The sequence below is a fragment of the Acartia tonsa genome, chromosome 5 (assembly GCF_053477335.1).
Source record: "Acartia tonsa isolate MP-2025a chromosome 5, ASM5347733v1, whole genome shotgun sequence".
Taxonomy (NCBI): Eukaryota; Metazoa; Arthropoda; class Copepoda; order Calanoida; family Acartiidae; genus Acartia; species Acartia tonsa.
The window spans coordinates 47,797,682-47,818,773 of NC_137264.1; the positions used below are offsets into that span (position 1 = coordinate 47,797,682).

At 32.3% G+C, this 21,092-nt stretch overlaps 2 protein-coding genes across 2 annotated transcripts; both read right to left on the reverse strand.

Annotated features, from left to right (window-relative positions):
- Window positions 1–902: 902 nt before the first annotated feature.
- Window positions 903–12,753, reverse strand: LOC145320365 (sushi, von Willebrand factor type A, EGF and pentraxin domain-containing protein 1-like). Its single transcript, XM_080162780.1, has 11 exons — window positions 12,576–12,753; window positions 12,069–12,229; window positions 10,836–10,956; window positions 10,392–10,498; window positions 8,605–8,716; window positions 7,916–7,994; window positions 7,242–7,354; window positions 6,522–6,585; window positions 5,554–5,625; window positions 4,604–4,668; window positions 903–1,793 (listed from the first exon to the last, which is right to left on the reverse strand). Exons 1-11 carry the CDS (start codon window positions 12,709–12,711, stop codon window positions 1,696–1,698), a joined length of 1,128 nt encoding a protein of 375 aa, XP_080018906.1. The 5' UTR covers window positions 12,712–12,753; the 3' UTR covers window positions 903–1,695.
- A 2,383-nt stretch (window positions 12,754–15,136) lies between these two features.
- On the reverse strand, window positions 15,137–17,129 carry LOC145320179 (uncharacterized). Its single transcript, XM_080162620.1, has 6 exons — window positions 17,020–17,129; window positions 16,865–16,916; window positions 16,687–16,774; window positions 16,457–16,593; window positions 15,842–15,939; window positions 15,137–15,407 (listed from the first exon to the last, which is right to left on the reverse strand). The coding sequence occupies exons 1-6, from the start codon at window positions 17,034–17,036 to the stop codon at window positions 15,137–15,139; spliced, it is 663 nt and encodes a 220-aa protein (XP_080018746.1). The 5' UTR covers window positions 17,037–17,129.
- Between the last annotated feature and the right edge of the window lie 3,963 nt (window positions 17,130–21,092).

A 21,092-nucleotide genomic window follows, 5' to 3' on the forward strand; every position in this document is an offset into this window, starting at 1 on the left:
TATTTAGACAGAAAAAGCAGATTAACACAGCATTACAGGTTGCATTTCCTCATATGCTCTATCCATAATTTATTAAACTAAAGCAAAAACTATGGAAAAATAAAAGTAGGACAGCGTAAATCTTGATTCTAGCCGGTAAAATGCAGTTCTGTTACAGATAAACTAATAAGTCAAATTAATCAGGGACAAGAGACAGTGGTTCTGACAAACAATTCTTAGTACAGTTCCCCATAACCCACTTCCTTCTTTAACACACCGCCCCCCCCCCCCCTCCTTATTTCCCTTTAGTGACACCACAAAATATCCAAATTTTCTGCATTTTCTGACGAAATTAATTTGCTGAAGGTTTATTTAACTTATGTACATTAAAGTAGTTTAGTGTTTGTTTTTAAAACTGAAAAGGCAATTTTTTTAAATAAGATATCGAGGCAACCTAGCGGTTATTGAGATCTTAATCTACAGATAGTCAACAAGACATCCGCTTACTTTTATACAAAAATTGTTTAGATTATCATCTAATCGATGAAAAACTAATATAAGATACATAAAACATGCTTGATTCAAGCATATTTTATTAATAATACTATGATATATACTTAATAATAATATTTAAATTTCTATGCACAAAAATGCCCCTGTACAATGTACATACAAAAAAATACTAAACTAGCAGCGCAACTCATTCACTTAATAGATATAATAATAAGTTCTTAACATGAAATAGAGTGAAGAAATCAAGGCTCAGCAGCCGTGCCTCAGCTGAGAATAAGCCTCGAATTAAAATCCGCATTTGTGAGGAAAAAATATGAAGAGATGGATTGTCTGTTTGGGAATAGGTTTAGGCAACCAACTGAATTTTATAATTATAGAATTATAGAATTACGAATTCACCGAGGCTTTACAAAAATTAAAATTACCTTTATTAGAAAATATTCTGTTCTTCACTGCGCCCCATTAATTAAAATGTTGTTTCTGAAACTTTCTGGGTTAATTTTTAAATTTAAAACTCCCAAACTTTAAAATCCCTCTTGCATATTCTTTTAATGACATGGCTAACAAGAAATGGATGGCCGGAGGGGGTGGTAATTGGTCTCTATAATACAAAGTAGAATGATGTCTGTCCATCCGTCTTTCTGTCAGTCTGTCCCTTTAGATATCGGTAACCACTGAACCAATCGGATTCTTCTCTTCAGGGGAAATATACCTACTGGTCCTGTGGTGGATTTAGGCTATTTTCTTAGGGGGTGGGACACCCCCAACCCCCCAAAAAAACAAAAAATCCTCCCATCAATGTTTTTTTAATCATTTAAAATAGTGGTGGAGAAGGTGCATCTCCAGGTAATAAAAGATGTAATTATACCTCTTTGGGCAAAGCCCCTAGAGGCTAGGGGCGAAGCCGCTAATTATATGTATATTGTATAACCTACTTTAGAATTTATCATACACACAGTATACAAACCCCATTTAAAGCTACCACTTTTAGGAATTTAAAATGTCTTGAAAGTGTTAGTAACCTACTTATCCTTATATAAAAGTAATCAAATGTCTTCTCGAAGTACTTCTTTTTATAATGTAGCTTCTTATAATGTCTTTGGAAGTTTTATAACTATTATTTGGGAGGGTAACACCACCCTCCCATGAGAAAAAGAAATAAGACAAAAATATCTTTTTTTTGTGAGTAACCTCTTTACAATTTTAACCTGTACAGTCTTGGATAAGATTTGGTAGCCAGACCATTGTATCATTGTAGCCATTATCAGGATCATGCATCCAGGTACAGGTAACTATCTGGTCTATATACACAGAGAGAGAGTAAGATATATTATCAGGATCATGTATCCAGGTATAGGTCACTATCTGGTCTATATACACAGAGAGAATAAGATATATTATCAGAATCATGTATCCAGGTACAGGTCACTATCTGGTCTATATACACAGAGAGAGAGTAAGATATATTATCAGGATCATGTATCCAGGTATAGGTCACTATCTGGTCTATATACACAGAGAGAAAGTAAGATATATTATCAGGATCATGGATCCAGGTATAGGTCACTATCTGGTCTATATATACACAGAGAGAATAAGATATATTATCAGGATCATTTATCCAGGTACAGGTCACTATCTGGTCTATATATACACAGAGAGAATAAGATATATTATCAGGATCATTTATCCAGGTACAGGTCACTATCTGGTCTATATATACACAGAGAGAATAAGATATATTATCAGGATCATTTATCCAGGTACAGGTCACTATCTGGTCTATATATACACAGAGAGAGTAAGATATATTATCAGGATCATGTATCCAGATACAGGTCACTATCTGGTCTATATATACACAGAGAGAGAGTAAGATATATTATCAGGATCATTTATCCAGGTATAGGTCACTATCTAGTGTATATACACAGAGAGAATAAGATATATTATCAGGATCATTTATCCAGGTATAGGTCACTATCTAGTGTATATACACAGAGAGAATAAGATATATTATCAGGATCATGTATCCAGATACAGGTCACTATCTGGTCTATATATACACAGAGAGAGAGTAAGATATATTATCAGGATCATGTATCCAGGTACAGGTCACTATCTGGTCTATATACACAGAGAGAGTAAGATATATCATCAGGATCATGTATCTAGGTATAGGTCACTATCTGGTCTATATATACACAGAGAGAGTAAGATATATCATCAGGATCATGTATCCAGGTACAGGTCACTATCTAGTGTATATACACAGAGAGAATAAGATATATTATCAGGATCATGTATCCAGGTACAGGTCACTATCTGGTCTATATATACACAGAGAGAATAAGATATATTATCAGGATCATGTATCCAGGTACAGGTCACTATCTGGTCTATATATACACAGAGAGAATAAGATATATTATCAGGATCATGTATCCAGGTACAGGTAACTATCTAGTGTATATACACAGAGAGAGTAAGATATATTATCAGGATCATGTATCCAGGTACAGGTCACTATCTAGCCTATATATACACAGAGAGAATAAGATATATTATCAGGATTATGTATCCAGGTATAGGTCACTATCTAGTATATATACACAGAGAGAATAAGATATATTATCAGGATTATGTATCCAGGTATAGGTCACTATCTTTTATATATGCCTGATTGTGTTAATTAGGCGAAGGATCTTGCTAATAGGTAAACCGATATGGTTCTCATTTAAATTGAAGCTTCTTATAGATAAGATTTGGTAGCCAGACCATTGTATCATTGTAGCCATTATCAGGATCATGCATCCAGGTACAGGTCACTATCTGGTCTATATATACACAGAGAGAGAGAGTAAGATATATTATCAGGATCATGTATCCAGATACAGGTCACTATCTGGTCTATATATACACAGAGAGAGAGTAAGATATATTATCAGGATCATGTATCCAGGTACAGGTCACTATCTGGTCTATATATACACAGAGAGAGTAAGATATATTATCAGGATCATGTATCCAGGTACAGGTCACTATCTGGTCTATATACACACAGAGAGAGTAAGATATATTAACAGGATCATTTATCCAGGTACAGGTCACTATCTGGTCTATATATACACAGAGAGAGTAAGATATATTATCAGGATCATGTATCCAGGTACAGGTCACTATCTGGTCTATATATACACAGAGAGAGTAAGATATATTAACAGGATCATTTATCCAGGTACAGGTCACTATCTGGTCTATATATACACAGAGAGAGAGTAAGATATATTAACAGGATCATTTATCCAGGTACAGGTCACTATCTGGTCTATATATACACAGAGAGAATAAGATATATTATCAGGATCATGTATCCAGGTATAGGTCACTATCTGGTCTATAAACCTAGTGAGTAAGATAATTACATAGGAAATATTGTTGTAATAAAAAGAGCCACAATTGATCCTTTTAAAATAGTAAAAGGTTTTCTATACGCCTGATTGTGTTAATTAGGCAGAGGATCTTGCTAATCGCTAAACCGATATGGATCTCATTTAAATTTAAGCTTCTTATAGGTCCAGCAATAGTTTCAAACTATTTTTGCAGAGGATAACGCTCCACCCACCCAAAAGTAATCACCCTCCTAGTAATATGTACAATAAGATATACAAGTTGGAAAGAATTTTAATGTTAGAGGTAGATTTGAAATCTGCATCAAATTTTAAGGATTTTATTTTATAAAATTCATTTTTTTTGTATAATTCTTTATCTAAAAGCGGAAATACAATTTAAGTTGATTAATTTTGACATCTGTAATTGGTGGATTGAAAACTATCTGCGCTCTGATTGGAGAAGCTTAAGTGTTGTACACCATTCAACCAATTAGAGCGCAGGTAGTTTTCAATCCACCTATCACGGATGTTTATAAAATGTTATAAAAACTTATATATCTTAATGTACAATGTACATACATATATTTAGATAAATTTTTGTAAATAGTTTTTGGCTGTGACGGCACCAAATAGAAAGTTAATGTAGTGTTTATTTAAGGTAAAATACCTTTAATCTTAGTTCAGAAACTATCCTATCAAAGCAATTGTAACAGACTCACCTCTTTGGGGATGCTCTTTTGTTCCATACTCGCCCCAGGACTTACCATCAAGTGGCTCCCAACCCCTGGCGAAAATAAATTTATTTTTTAACTAAATCAACAAGAAGGATGACAACATCCCTAAGTTGCAATGTACATGAATTACACAACGGATAAAGTGAGTTATATAGCAGATGTTGTATTGCTTATCTATAATACAAAGTAGCTTGATGTCTGTCCGTCCGTCCCTTAAGACCACTGAACCGATTGGATTCTACTCTTCAGGAAATATATCTACTGGTCCTGTGGTGGTTTTAAGCTATTTTCTTGGGGAGTGGGACACCCCCAACCCAACCAAAAAAACAAAAATCCCCCTCATTTTTTTTAGGAGTTGTGTGGAGTTACTTAATTTCTTTTTTTGTAAATTACGTCTTGGGGCAAAGCCCCTAGAGACTAGGGGCGAAGCCGCTAGTGACAGAAAGAGAAATATAGAGAAATGTAAATAAATCACAAGCCCTACTTTTGAAATTCCCAGGAGCCGTGATTCAGCAAATTAAATCCATTTGAAATAGATAAAAATCTTAATATTTTTGTGGGGTAATTTTGGCGTAAAACTTTTTTGTCCTGTAACTTAAGTGAAGTGGGTGAGAAGAGTGAAAAAAGAAGAAAGTTGATTGTGGAAAATTTTCACTTTGTATTGTTTGTCAAAATTCTGGACCTTGGAATTGTAAAAACATATGTTAAACCAATTAAAAATTTAAATTGAGAAAAGGGGAGGAAGGAAATTTTTTTTATCTATGGTTCTATTCAATAATGAATACACATATGTAGTTAATATTATCATTCTACTTCTATTTTTAAGCCTTAAAACTCACAATTTTATCGAATTTTAGCACAACCTACCTCCCTCTTAGTGTAGAAATGTTGCAGATTAAATAATATTGAAATAACAAGATTATTAGTGTGATTACCAAGGCAGAGGAATCTCCAACATTTTGCCAGCCGGACACCTGTACAGGATTGTATCTCCCAGTTCATTTAATCTAAAATATTTAATATATTTTGCCAGCTGAACACCTGTACAGGATTGTATCTCCCCGTTCATTTAATCTGAAATATTTAATATATTTTGCCAGCTGGACACCTGTACAGGATTGTATCTCCCAGTTCATTTAATCTAATATATTTAATATATTTTGCCAGCTGAACACCTGTACAGGATTGTATCTCCCCGTTCATTTAATCTGAAATATTTAATATATTTTGCCAGCTGGACACCTGTACAGGATTGTATCTCCCAGTTCATTTAATCTAAAATATTTAATATATTTTTCCAGCTGGACACCTGTACAGGATTGTATCTCCCAGTTCATTTAATCTAAAATATTTAATATATTTTTCCAGCTGGACACCTGTACAGGATTGTATCTCCCAGTTCATTTAATCTAAAATATTTAATATATTTTGCCAGCTGGACACCTGTACAGGATTGTATCTCCCAGTTCATTTAATCTGAAATATTTAATATATTTTGCCAGCTGGACACCTGTACAGGATTGTATCTCCCAGTTCATTTAATCTAAAATATTTAATATATTTTTCCAGCTGGACACCTGTACAGGATTGTATCTCCCAGTTCATTTAATCTAAAATATTTAACTATATTTTGCCAGCTGGACACCTGTACAGGATTGTATCTCCTAGTTCATTTAATCTATAATTTAACTATATTAGCAAAGCTAAAATATCATTTACTTTATATATCGGTAATTCATTCTTCAACGCTGCTTTTGAAGATAGACAGCTGAAATCTTCAATAAAGATTTCTTAAATTTTTTGATGCATATTTCATTTTTCTATTTGATATTTTTGACTTATTATAAAGAAAAACTTTAAGAATTAAAATCTGACATTATTTCATATTATTATTATAACATACTTGTAGGGCCAGATAATTTCCATTTTTGGATCAGCTGAAGGCCGCGGTTCATGGCATCTTCTTTCTAAATTGATATAGTATACGTAGAATTGGTTATATTGGCTATAGAAAATTTGTCGTAAATTTAGGATAGTAATATGGACCTTATTTATTTGTAAGTTTGTTCATCTAGTAGGAGGGGAGGGGTAAAGGGGACGGATGGAAGGTCTCATTATTTTAGCCAACTGGAAGTATAACTTTATTAGAGTACTTGAAAATCTTGTGCAACATCCATGTAATTATATATCGATTTCTTTCTCAACACTGAATGTTTAAAACCTGATTTGTACAGACCAGAGTCTTTCAAGAGAAATGTCTTTTTTCTGTAAACTAAATTATTAATAAAAAAAACGACGAAGCCCAATCTGTATTACTTTTGAGTCACTTTTGCTTCCTGTGGCGTCATACAGATTTTGGGAAAGAAAAAGGGAAGGGGGGAAGAAAATCTGTTCAAAGGAGTTGGGAGTTTTTGGATATATGCGAACCATTTCTGTGATACATACATATAGTATAGGAGCTAGGTGTTCCAATTAACTTAAAACTTTACAAACTTTTTCTCAGATTTTTCACCGTAGCTCTAAAACTAAAAAAGCACAAAAAAGCTAGAGTTTATGACAATCCAACGGTATGCATAACATTTTTCCACTATAAATTAGGTAGTTAAAACATAATTTGACTTACTGATACATGGTACTATATCATCAGGCATTGCCCATTCTCTGTTAGGTCTACATTCATTATACCAGAATGGAAAGTCTCCATTCTCAAACATATATCCATTTTGACATCTGTACCTAGAACATAACAAGTTTTCAAATTTAGTTATTTCACAAGAAGTTAATTTCACAACAAGTTAATTCAAATTAATATCATAAAAACAAGTAGATCAGCATCCATAAGTGGCAACGCCCCAAAAAAATATGGATTGGAATATGTACAAGGAGATTTTGAGAGCATTTATCAAAATCAAGAATCACAAAACCTTTCTCACATATTTCTATATTTTGTAGCATGACTGCATTCAAAGTACATTACATGCTTGATGCTCATTGCTATAGGGAATCTTCAAAAAAAAACAGCCTTCCATCTTGAATTACAGCTGAGAAAATTACTTTTCCATCATAGCGTTATAGACTGACTGGCAGACAAAGTGGTATAGGGACAGCCATGTGACGTCATAAAAGTGAGGCAGATGAGAGGAGAAGTGTAAAAAGAAACCCCTGAAAAAGAGATGGATAGTCCCTCATTTTTATGACGTCACATGGCTGATCTTTGAGACATTTGACCTGCTGCATAAAGTGAATTATAGAATAGCCTTGCTACTACTAAAAAAAATAGTTTAGAGGTGAACTTACTTTGTTGCTAATAAACCGTATTTCCTGCTAGCACCTGGACCTTCTGGTGCTGGGGGTGGCTGTGCAGGACAATCAAGTTCTAGAAGAAATAAGTTTATAAGGAATGATGTAGTTATGTGTTGCATCGTATTATATACAGCTTTCCACAAATAATAAAATAAAAAAATATAAGATTAAGTCCAGTTTTTAAGCCCTAAGGAACCAAATATCACGGGCTATCTAAACTGATATAATGATTATAATCATAGCCCTAATACAGCCAATACTGGAATGGCTATGTCTCGCATTGTTTTATAAATATTAACACGTTCTGCGGATATAAAATGCACAATCATAAGATGAAAACCATTTTTTTAACCCTGAGGTGCCGAAGGCACGGGCGAAAAAAATGGTTTTAATCTTATGATTGTACATTTTTATATTCGTAGAAAGCTGGATGTAATACTATGCTGGACATAGTTTTTTCGTATGGATGAGAACCGGTTCTATCCACCGGATTTGAATGAATACAAGAAATATTATTCCATTCATGACTACTTTTAATTTAGATTTATATCAGGTTATCGTGAATTTATGGATTTTTTTTAAAATATAAAAGTTGTTAACAGATATTAGCAAGGTAGAAAGTGAATTATTATTAAATTTGATTCAATCAACATTTATTTTACGTAGACAAAAAATAAACTTACTGACACACATTTCAACTTCTTTAGTACTCCACTCTCCATTAGCTTGACAAATATTTATAGTTGTGTTAAGACCTGATGAAGGATAACCCCAGCCCTCTCTTGAACACATGTACTGAAACCAAATCAATTATTACTTAAGTATACTATATAGTTACATTACTGAAAGTTTTAATTTAGAAAGGAGTGGGGACAAAACACCTAATTTAAAAATGCCTAACTAAAAATGCCTAATTATAAGATACCTAAATTAAAAAATATCTAATATTAAAAACGCCTACTATAAAAACACCTAATTTAAAAACACCAAATTTATAAATACCTAATTTAAAAATATCTAAATGCCTAATTAAAAAATACCTAATTCTAAAATTTCAAACTTTTTCACTAATAAACCTAAAAGGGACACTTAGGTCTTAAATAAATTTTTGTTTTTAGTAGCAAAGCTACTCTGTAATTCCATATGACTGTCTGTCTGTCTCTCTATAAGAGAAGAAGTGGGGGAAATGTGATTTTATTGGCTACTATTTAAGATAGAAGGCTGAAACTTCTTGTAAACATTCCCATTGTTATGGAACATAATTAACTATAAAACATCCATGGCAAAATTTTGTCTATACTTATATTTTTCACATTTCCCTCCATATCTTTGGTGTTTTTAGTCTGATTTTCAAAAATTGTTTGTTAAAATAAAATTTTCCGTAGTTCTCAGGGATTTTTGTGTCTTAGATAAAAGGACAAGTAAATTAAAAAAAAAAATTCTACATATTTCCTCATATCTTTAAAGTTGATGGTCCAATTTTTAAATGTTTGTCACTCATCAAACAAAATATAGATATTAAAAAATAATGACACATGTGAAAGGTTTCAGGCTTATTTTCTCTTATTAATATATTTTGATTTTAAGAAATGTTCTTTAAATCTCCCTGTCCTTATTAGTATCCATTATTTTTTGTGTTCGCTACTTATGGATGTTTTCATCCTTGTTTCTAAATAAGTAGATATTAGTTCCTAAAATACTTAAACTTTTTAAAAATAGCTTAAAATATGTGAAGCATATCTAACCAAATGTACATTTTGATTATCCCTATATAAGTCTGTCTGTCTGTGTGCTTGTACTAAAGGAACTTGCTAACCGATGAGCTAATATGGTTATTCTTTTCCAAATAGCTTTTCATAGGTCCAGGGGAGGTTAATAACTCATTGCGGAGGTTACCACTCCATTCTCAAGAAAAATACTCAACCACCCCCATTTTATGATTTTAGTTTTAAAAAGAAAAAAAAATTATTTGTGGGGGCTGGTGTTTTCCTGTTTTGGGGGCTATGAGGTGTCCCAACCCTCAACCCCCCAACCAAAAAATAGCTTAAAACTATCACAGGACCAGTAGTTATATTCCCTGAAGAGTAGAGCTCAATCCTAAGCTTCAGACAGATAGACATCATTCTACTTTGTGTTATATATATGACAATTTTTTAAGATATACTTAAAATTAGGTATTTTTAAATTAGTTATTTTAAAATTAGGTATTTTTAAAGTTTGACATTTTTAGTTAGGCATATATAAAGTTAGGTGTTTTTAAAATTAGGTATTTTGTCACATTAGACATTTTTAAAATTAGGTAGTTTTAAATTAGGCTTTTTTGAATTAGGTCTTTTTAAATTAGGTGTTTTGTAACTTGAGACATTTATAAAATTAGGCATTTTTAAATTAGGTGTTTTGTCCCCACTCCTTTAGAAATACTTGTCATTTCTCATTTCAGGATCATCAGAATATCTTCATAAGTTTTTACCTGGATTTGTGTAGCATAAGGGCGGGCCATGCCAACCTCTTCTGTCCAATTCATTACAGTGAGACCAGTGGCATCCACTTGAAAAGGTGCCTCAGTACAGTTGATGGCTAAAATTATGATTTTAAAATGAGCTGATTTGTAAACAAATTATATATCAAAATTATTTTGTTTTAAATTTAAATTGGATATTTTTTTTTATTCTTTTATTAAAGTAACAGGATTCTTTCTGTCTGTCTGTAATGAAGGATTTCTTTATCAATGAACTGATACGGTTCTCCTTTAGAGGGTAGGTTCTCATAGGTCCAGGGAAGAATTTTAAACTATTTTGGTTGACTCCCCTTCCATAAATTTATTTTCTTTTTCTCTAAGGGGGGGGGGGGAGTTTAAAATAAGAGTTTAAAATAAGAAAATATGACTGTGCAATGCATTTATAATTTGGTATACCAATACAACTGGGCATCTGTGGAGGTTCAGGATAGGGATTGTGTGGGAGCACTGGGCGCCAATGCTTATCAGCATCACATCTCACTTCAAAACTTGTAATGGCAGTTGTTTGCTCTTCAGTCTAGATAACAGGGTGAATAAAAAAATTAATTATGAAAAGGAGTGATGACATGTTAACTTATTAAAAAAATTTGATCAAGTAAAAAAGAGTATGCCAAACTCAACAGGTAAGTGTGCCAATATTTTGTCAAGTAAGGTAATGTATGCCCATATTTTGCAAGTAAAGCAAAATCAATTTGATCCAAAAATTCATTAACCCTTACAGATCGGGCCCCTATTCCCACCTTAATAGATCGGGGGGGGGGGTCATATTGACCCCCCCCTCTATCTTGGCTTCTGTTACAGATAAAGACGTAAAATTTTTTTCTGGTGGTTCATGTGTATTTTTAGAGAAAATTACTTTTTCTAGTCATAGCAGTCAGGCCGCTCCTTAGCCGCTTTTTAGCGGCCAGCCGCTAAATTTTAAAACAGCTGTAGAGCGGCCAATTTTGCAGCTAGGATGATCAAATTTTAGGACGAACTTTTATTTTTCATAACAAAAATATTACTTTTTCTGATCATCGCCGAAAAACGGCAAATAACGGAAACCGCCATTTTCGGCGGTTACGGCGGTAAAATGGCGGTTGGCGGCGCCAATTAATATTTTTATCTGTTTATTGTTGCTCAAGAATTCATCAAAAAAATTTATAGGTCTCCAGCTGTAATAGAAGCCACGATATTCATGATATATGTCTGTAGTAAAAGCCGGACAAAAATCGGTCATAAAGTCGGTCAGGGTGTGGTCAAACGGTCATAACACCACTTTTCTCATAAGGTCATTGATATCTCAGTATTCACCAAAAAAATTTAGGTTTCTACCTTATACACAAAAGTCATAATGTAGAAATTAAGATTTATTTAGAATTTTTTTTAAATTTTGGTGCTACCCAACCGACTTTGACCGGACACCACGACCGACACAGACCAGATATCCTAATAAAATCAACTCCTGCCGACGCATAATTACTAAACTTAAAAAGTCATGAAGTCACAGCTCTCCATCTTACATACAAAAAAAATGACATTAAAAAAACTAGAGGGGGGGGTCAATATGACCCCCCCCCCCCCGATCTGTAAGGGTTAATGAAGGTTAGGACAGTGTTTTGAACTTAGAAATTCATAAAGAAATAATACCTGGTTAGGATATTCTAAAACAGACCCAATAGGGCAATTGTAAGTGATAACCCTTGAAAAGCTGTTCCAGTCAGTATCATTAAGTGCTCTCTCTTCAGCATTATGTTCTGCCTCGATGGAGTCTTTGGGAGATACAGGTACTGTCAAGTAACAGTAAACAGCTAAACACAATAAGTAAACTATTCATACATATTTTAAAACAAATTCACACTTGTTATTTATGCATTAAAGTAAAAGAAACAAGGAGGTATGAGCTATAAGTAACTCTGCATAAAGGACAGGGACCCTGACCCGATGTTGTATTCGGTCTTAAAAATTTGCTAATAGGGTTAGAAATGTTACACAGCTGAGTCCCTACAAAAGAATAAAATGTTTTAAAAAGCAGATAAAAGGGTCTCCATCACTTTGGGCAGGTAGATGTCTGGATTGTACATTTATTATCTATGCAACAAAAAAATTATATAAAGGGAACTGAAACAATATTTCTAATAAACAAAGTAAACTTACGTATGCATTGAAGTGACTCATCAAAATCATATACCCAAGATTTATTCTGACAGGTGGCAGTGAATGTTATATCATGGGTCCCATTAAATATATAACCATGGTCACAAGTGTAGGTAACGTTATCTCCCTCAAACATTGTTGAATACAGAGCAGAAATATCATCAAGGTTGGTCTAATTTAAAATATGTTGCATATTCTAAGATAAATAAGAATTTATCTATAATACAAAGAAGAACGATGTCTGTCAGTCTTTCTATCCGTCTGTCCCTTAAGATCTCAATAGCCACTGAACCGATCGAATACTACTCTTCAGGGAATATACCTACTGGTCCTGTGGTAGTTTTAGGCTATATTCTTGGGGTGTGGGACACCCCCAACACCCCAAAAAATAAAAAATCCCCCCCCAATTTAATTTTTTTTTTTCTCGAGTAAGTACCTATTTTTCCACAATTTTGTTTCTTATGGGGAAGTTAGTTCACATATAACTACTGGCGGCAGCACCATTAGTACTTATTTTTTAAAATTTCCTCTTGGGGCGAAGCCCCTAGAGGCTACGGGCGAAGCCGCTAGTATTCTTTAAAGAAGTAAGCTATGTGTAAAATGTGAAGCTATCAATGAAAAGTAAAAAATAATAACTGTTATTATCAGAGTTGTTATGAACATATTCCTTAATTAAAATTTCCACATCATCTGTTGTGTTGGCATTATCAAACGGCCAAGTTGGATAGTGAAGTCTCTCTCTGGTATTCCATAATTTATACCATGGTCTTTGACTCTCAATGTTGAACCAACTTGAGGTAAAATGTGATTGAGCACTATAAATATTATTTAATTTTGATTCTGTTTTAATTATGAATTGTTCAATCAATAGTGAAATTGTTTTAAAAGCCTTTAAAATTTTTATACATAAATGTAAAATTTAAAAAACTTTAAAAAAATTAAGAATTTTTTACTGTCAGAACTAAATGAGCATGATATTTTTTTAAAGTCTAAACAAAATTGTACATAAATGTGTTGAGAAATAGCTAAAATGTATGATACTTTTTAACAGTACTTTAACTTACATTTTTTAGGACTTTATTAAAGAGATATTTTACTTATTTTCCTAAGAATCAAAGATCAAATGAATAGGATTAGCATCACGCCAGGCTACAATTGAATCAAGACATAAGTAAGTGCCGAGCTGTGGGACCTATGTATGGTGAAATTAGACATAAAACCATGATGATTCCAGGTAAAATCAAAATATTTCAGCGGGGTCTTTTTAAGAAAATTAGATTTGAAAATTTCAAGTTCAATTTTACCCCCTAGGAGTTGCTGCATAATCATGACAAGAAAAGCAAATGTTATTTATTTAAAATTTTGAACAACTTTGCTTTTATAAAGTTCTTCATAAACCACTCGCGAAGGGAGTTAATTAATGGCCATTTTTATCAGTTGCTTTGCTAAGGTCACGGAAATTCAGCCTTTAATAAATCATATATAGTGAGGTTTTATGAAAGACTTCATGAAAGCAAAGTTGTTCAAAATTTTAAATATATAATCTTTGCTTTTCTTGTCATGATTATGCGGCAACTCCTAGGGGGTGAAAATTGAACTTGAAATTTTCAAATCTAATTTTCTGAAAAAGACCCTGCTGAAATATTTTGGTTTTACCTGGAATCATCATGGTTTTATGTCTAATTTCACCATACATAGGTCCCAGAGCTCGGCACTTACTTTTGTCTTGATTCAATTGTATCCTGGCGTGCATAGTATACAGAAAATGTTTTCATCAAAGTGAGATAAATAGATATTTAAAATGGATGTACAAAACTTTTTGGTAAAGTTGTTACGCTTTCTAAATTGTACTAAACTGTTACAGGATTCATAATACAAAGTTTGAAATCAATAGGATAATTCTACATACTTAAAAAAAAATTATGAAAGCTAACAATGCCTTACTGACGGACAGACATCTCATAAGGCAAAGAATGAGAAACAAAATTTTCCTGTTAAACAATGGAAAATTAGGAATAGGTGGTGGTGTTTCACAGGCAGTAATAAAATCTTCCACAGGACAATCCCTCAAACATGATCCCCAAGCTATTATATCAAAGCCAGATGAACCTCCAAGTTCTGAAGATCAAATAATAGTTATTTCTTGCATCGTATTATAAACTTTCCACTTTTCCGTTTTTTTAGTCCTTAGATGCCATAGGCATGGGCTTAAAAAACTATTAATCAATTGTGAATGAATACATGAAATATAATTATTTTTTGTTAATGAATTCATGTATTTAATGTAATTTAGAAAATACCTGTTGGGCACCAGGGATGAAAAATATCATCCACAATACACTTTTCATATTCTATGCCTTTGTAGGTAAAGGGGAACTTACATTCCCTTCCTTCAATGGTGTAACAGGCTTGGTACTCACAGAGAACATGATTTGTTTCATCCTTGCATCCTTTACCGAACACAGGTACAATACGACCATTAGAAGCAAGCTTAAGACAACTCTGAAAAAGGAATAGTGAATAAACATTTGTAAATTAAACTCAAATAAATCTTTAGTAGGTTAAGTTGTATTTGCAAACTTTTTTCTTACATAACTTACCTGATCTCCAGTGTAACCAGCAGAAATAATATCAAAACTTCCAATCATTTGAATATCAGAAATAGAGGCTAAAAGGTTTGGATCAAGATTGAAACTTCCTTCAGTATCATCATTAAACTTAACTTTAAATTTGTTGTTTCTACAAATTATTTTAACATTAAAGATATCAGTTAGATTTTTTAGATTGACTAGAGGATATTCTTCTTCATTGAGAATTTCTCCATCAACAATTCTAAACAAATATAGTCAAAATAAAAGATATTATCAAAAAAATCCAATCTTAATTTATTCTAAGAAACTACTGAAAATAAGTTTTAGCTAAATTTTATGTCCTTGAAATGTCTTTTGACCTAAGAAGCGCATTTGATACTTTCAAAAAGCTGCTAAATCAATCATAGTTTAAATAGTGTTTGTATGTATTTTTTTTAATTACTTTAAAAATTATATAAAATCATTTCATCCTTTACTTAAAAAAACAAATATACCTTCATGTTAAAAAAAAAACTTAAGCACTTTTATTGGAGAAGTAATAAGGGTTTATAAGTTTAGAAATATTAAGTTCTTTAATATTTTTGATATTTTAGTAAAAATTTTGCAACAATAACAGACAGATAATATAAATAATGTACAAATAAAAATTTTAAAGAAATGTTCATTCTTTTTTACCTGGCAAGGGTGAAGCTGTGTGGATTTCCTTCTTCTCCAGAAAGTCCATACATATGGAAAGTCCATTTCAAAAGTGAGTTTTTACTGTCAACCATTAACTGGCAAAATATTTTAATTATAATTATGTCTTGTGTAAGATTAGAAAAATTTTTTTTATTTTTTTTTATGATTACAATTAAGGGATTTGAGGGAGGTGGGGTGCACCAATAATATTATAAAATTTGTCAGGTGTAATCCTCAGGGGATCTATTTCACAAAATAGGGAGGAATTGAATTAAAAACTGATAATTATACTTTAGACTTTGTGAATAGAGTTGAAGCAGCATGTTCGTATTTACTTTGATTTTGAACTACCTATTTCTAAAAATCTGAAAAATGCATGTTATTAAAAATACTCTTGCAAAAAAAGTAAAACACTTATATTTCACAATTTGAAAGAAATACAACTTTAGTTCTTCCACCATCAACAAAAAATGGATATCATTTGTTTTGAAAACATATAGTAAATGCTAATTAAAGTCCAAATGGTATAATAGTGTATTACTTTCAGAAGTAGTGTAATTTTAATAAAATCTAGTCAATTTCCCCTTCCCATTCTTTTCTTTTATAAATTACCTTAATGACTGGTTTTTTTGATGATAATCTTCTTGTTCCAAAGTTAGCATACACAGCAAACATTTTTGTTTCATCATTACAAATACTGGGGTCAAAATGTACTTTAGCAGGTGTCTTCATGTCTTCAATCAGATAACCTAAATTTTAATCATTTAAATATTTAGACTTGATTAAAGTATCTAAAAATTTTTTGTTTTAATATTTTTGAAAGAAAAGGATATATTTCCCACCTGAATCTTTCAGAGCTACAATCCAAGATCTTTCCTTTGAAGTATCGGTGATTTTACTTGGCATGTTAAAAGAGAAGTTCCTTTCAACCTGTAGAGAATGATGAACATATGTTTAAACATATCATTACTTTAAAATCTTTAATTACTATTATCCTGATTTATGTTTTAAAACTAATACCTCAGGTTTAAAATGAAAGGTTCCTTCTGCACTAGCATCTATCCATATATCTCTAGAACAGATAAAAATATTTTCATTTTATTCACAATTATAATTATTGTGTATCATAATTACTAATAGGAAAGCATTTGACAGGGATTATTTAATAAACTTACTTATCAAACTGGTGCATGGCTTCAACGTCTATCAAACTACCAGGTAGAACTGGACGTATAAGATCATTGCCAGCTCCTTTGCAAGTGGTGGTTATATCTTTAAATTTTACCTCACCTGTGAAGTAAATATACAGAAATGAAAAACCTTACAAAGTAAAAAATCTATTTTTTTGTAATGATAATCTAAATTATTCCGAGATGTATGTATTGATCCATGGATATATAACTTATAATATTAAAAGAGTTCAATATACCAGCTGAAAGACCGTAGCAAGTCCTTCCATCCTCTTCATGATTTGCCAGATTGTAATCAGTGGGACATGTTGGAGCTAAATTATAGATAACTTTTGATACAGAAAAATTACTATAATTTCTTTAGAAGATTATATTATTCTAAAATCAGATTGATATCACTGCGACTCTGATAGGAAATTGACAACATATTCATATGTGCTGTACTAAATCAATCATTACTTAGACTAATTTAACCAAATTAGTTTTTTTAGGTTTTTGATAATTCATACAACCCCCTTAAGTTATTCATTACAATAAAATACAATTTTAAAATTTATTTACTGTGTAAATATGCATAAATATGACGTTTTTACTGACAATTAGGTTGATTTTTACTCAAATCATATTTCTTGTAGACAATAAAATGATTATAACTTTCGTTCTATTTAAGATAAATTGATGAAATAAAAAGTATATTCAATTTTATTATGCTGAGAAGTCACTTATTGATTTTAAGAAATAATAAACCCCTTTGAGTGGGGGAGGGGGGGGGGCGTTGAGTATAGAAAAAAAAAACTAATGTAAATTTCTTTTCTATTGTGGGTTTTAATGATTCATATAGCAGCCAAACTGTTTTTAGGCAATACCCATTTGTCTGTCTGTCTTTTTGTCCCTCTGTCTGTCTGTCCTTTTGTCTGTCTGTCCCACCACTTGTCTGTCTATCTGTCTAACTGCCTCTCTTTTGGATTTCAATGAATCATCTAGCATAGCCTAATTGTAATTTGTTAATGCCTCAAAGACTGTCTATTACTATTTACCTGTCCCTCTGTCTGTCCGTCTGTCTATCCCTCCGTCTGTCTGATCATTCACAGGTTCTCTATTGGATTTTATCTAATTAATTGTCTATTATAGTCAAACTTTGATAATTCTTCTTGCCTGTCTGTCTGTCTATCTGCTGAGTTTCTACCCTTGGTCTAACAGTCTGATTCACTTAATTTATAAAAAATTAGATTTAACTAATAATATGGTGGTATCTTGTACCAAGAGATACACAAATAACCTTTGTTGAAAAAAAACAAATAAAAAATTATTCAATTTCTTCTATGAAAAAAAGTGTAATACATGTTCCTTAAATCTCTTTGTACATCAAAAATATGTTTCAAATTTACCTATAATATTAGGTAATATTCCATTAATTTATTAACAACTAAATTTTTTGACACCCCACTTATGACTTTTAACAGCCCCCTTAAACTAAAATCAAGGGTTATTTTATTAAGATTTTACCAAAACTACTTTACATAAGAAATTTATTACATTTCAAAAAAATTTTATAAAAAGAGGATTGGGATATATCTCCCTCCCAACATTATCTTTGAGCACTATTGTAAAATATATTAAAAGTTATAAACATATGTCTATCAAGATAATTAAAGGAATTAATTCAAGTTTAAGGGGGGGTAGGTCTGTTTTTCAAAATTTAACAAAAAGTTAAGCTTAAGGGGGGGGGGGGGTAAGGCAACCATGTCGTAATCAATGCGCAAATTGCACTTAGAATTCGAATTTCGTTACAAAACTTGGCATGAGTAATCCTTGGTATATCTATTTTCCCAAAATGAAACAAAAAGTTGGAAAAGGGACGGCTAACAGCTGGCGGCTTAGTCGTTTAGCCGTTTTTGGGCTATATTCATGGCAAAACTATCATTAATTACATAGGAATCAACTTTTTAAAACATATTTTTGCTTTAAATATCCATTTTTAAGATTTCCTGTACCAGCTGCTAAATGGCTAGAACTGGCTGAAAATGGCTGGGAGTGGCTAAGAGTATGAAGAGTAGATAGGGCTTGTGACATGTCTAGGGGTAGGTTTTTATTGGTACCGAGCTCAAAAATACTACTATAAATAGTGGGGGTCCATCCATTTGGCAGCTGGGGCTGTTACACAGACTGTTCAAAACCTACCTAGAGACACGTCACAAGCCCTATCTACTCATTCTACTCTTGGCCACTCCCAGCTGAGCTGCGGCCGTTAGCAAGCTGCCATATGGATGTTGTGTGGTATTTTGGAGCTCAGCAGCCATAAAAACCTACCCTTAAACACATCAAAAGCCCTATCTACTCATCATACTCTTGACCACTCCCAGCTGTTTCCAGCCAGTTCTAGCTGTTAAGTGGGTGGTACTGAAAATTAAAATATGGTTATTGGTATAATTAACATACATTAAAGCAAAAGTATGTTTAAAAAAAAAAACCTACCCTAGACATGTCACATCTTCCAAAGTCAAAATTGCATACATATATAATACAATTTTTGAGGTCATAATTTACTATAAATACTAACACTATCTGTGTAAAAACTTTGAGGGAAACCCCAAACAAGATTAATGGTCTTCTTATCAATAAGGGGGGGGGGGGTTTGTGCTGGAAGGTGAGCAAAATTGATTGAATATTGAGCTAAAATTTTGAAACTGCCTGGTCCAGTAGTTACTGCATCTAAATGAAAAACAAAATTAAAATTTTTATTTTTAAGTTATGTAAGAAAAACTCTGCAAAAATGGAATTTGACTTTGCAGATTACTTGCTACTCCTTCATATGTTATAATTGAGACTGCTCCATTTTTTTGGTAAATTTCAGGTTTATATTGACATACTAGAATTTAAATTTTGTAAAAATCTTTAAAATTGAGATCACACAAAAGAACTAAAAAAAACATTTTTTTTGCAGATTTCAAAAACTTTGCAGTGCTCATGAGGTCACAATTATTGCATCACAGAAAAAATATTTAGCATGGGTCATTTTTTTGCTTAAATCAACCAATTTTTACTGGGGGCATAACTTTTATAAAAATTTTTCCAGGGTGGGATGATTTAATCTACAATATATACTTTTGGCTGTTGACAGCTGTTCTCAGCCATTTTTGGCAGTTTTTAGCTGTTATGACAGCAAAATCTAGAAATTAAAAAAAGTTCTTTTAGTAATATGTCCATGACATAAAGTTATAATGTTAATTAAGAAAAGTTTAATTCCATGGAAATATTCAATTTTTTTATATCCTTATAAGCCATCACTCAGCTGCCACTATTTTTGGTAGTATTTTTCAGCTCAGTACCCATTAAAACCTATCCCTAATGGATGATTCCTACATGATTATTGATGGATTTGCCCTGAAAATAGCCCAAAAACGGCTAAACAGCTGAGCAAACAGCCATTAGCCATTACTTTTCCAACTTTTTGTTCCATTTTGGGAAAATAGGATTACTCATGCCAAGTTTTGTAATGAAATTCGAATTCTAAGTGCCATTTGTGCATTGATTACGTGATGGTTGCCTTACCCCCCCCCCCCCTTAAGCTTAACTTTTTGTTAAATTTTGAAAAACAGACCTACCAAGGATTACACATGCCAATTTTCATAACAAAATTTGGATTAATTGATTATGGGATGGTTGCATTAACTGGTAATTAATTTATCTAAAAATATATATAGTATATAATTATCTGAATCTTTGACTTGCTTATATACACCCTCCTTAAACACCCCCAACCCCACTTTATTTTAAGGGGTGTAAATTTATTTCCTTTACACCCCCTTGGAATTTATAGAGGGGTGTATTTGAGGGTGTAGGCTCTTGTCAAGATGGTGGACATGGGTGGACACCTGGGGAGGTGTATCCATCCCCCTTAATTTTACAAGGGTGGTGTAAACAACCCCTATACCAACCTTTTGCACGCCTTTGATCTTAACTATACTTTCAGAGTACATAAAGTTGTAAATTCAGTAACTATTCTACAAGAATTATCTTCCTAAATTGATATATAATTTTCGGGGTGACATGGGGTG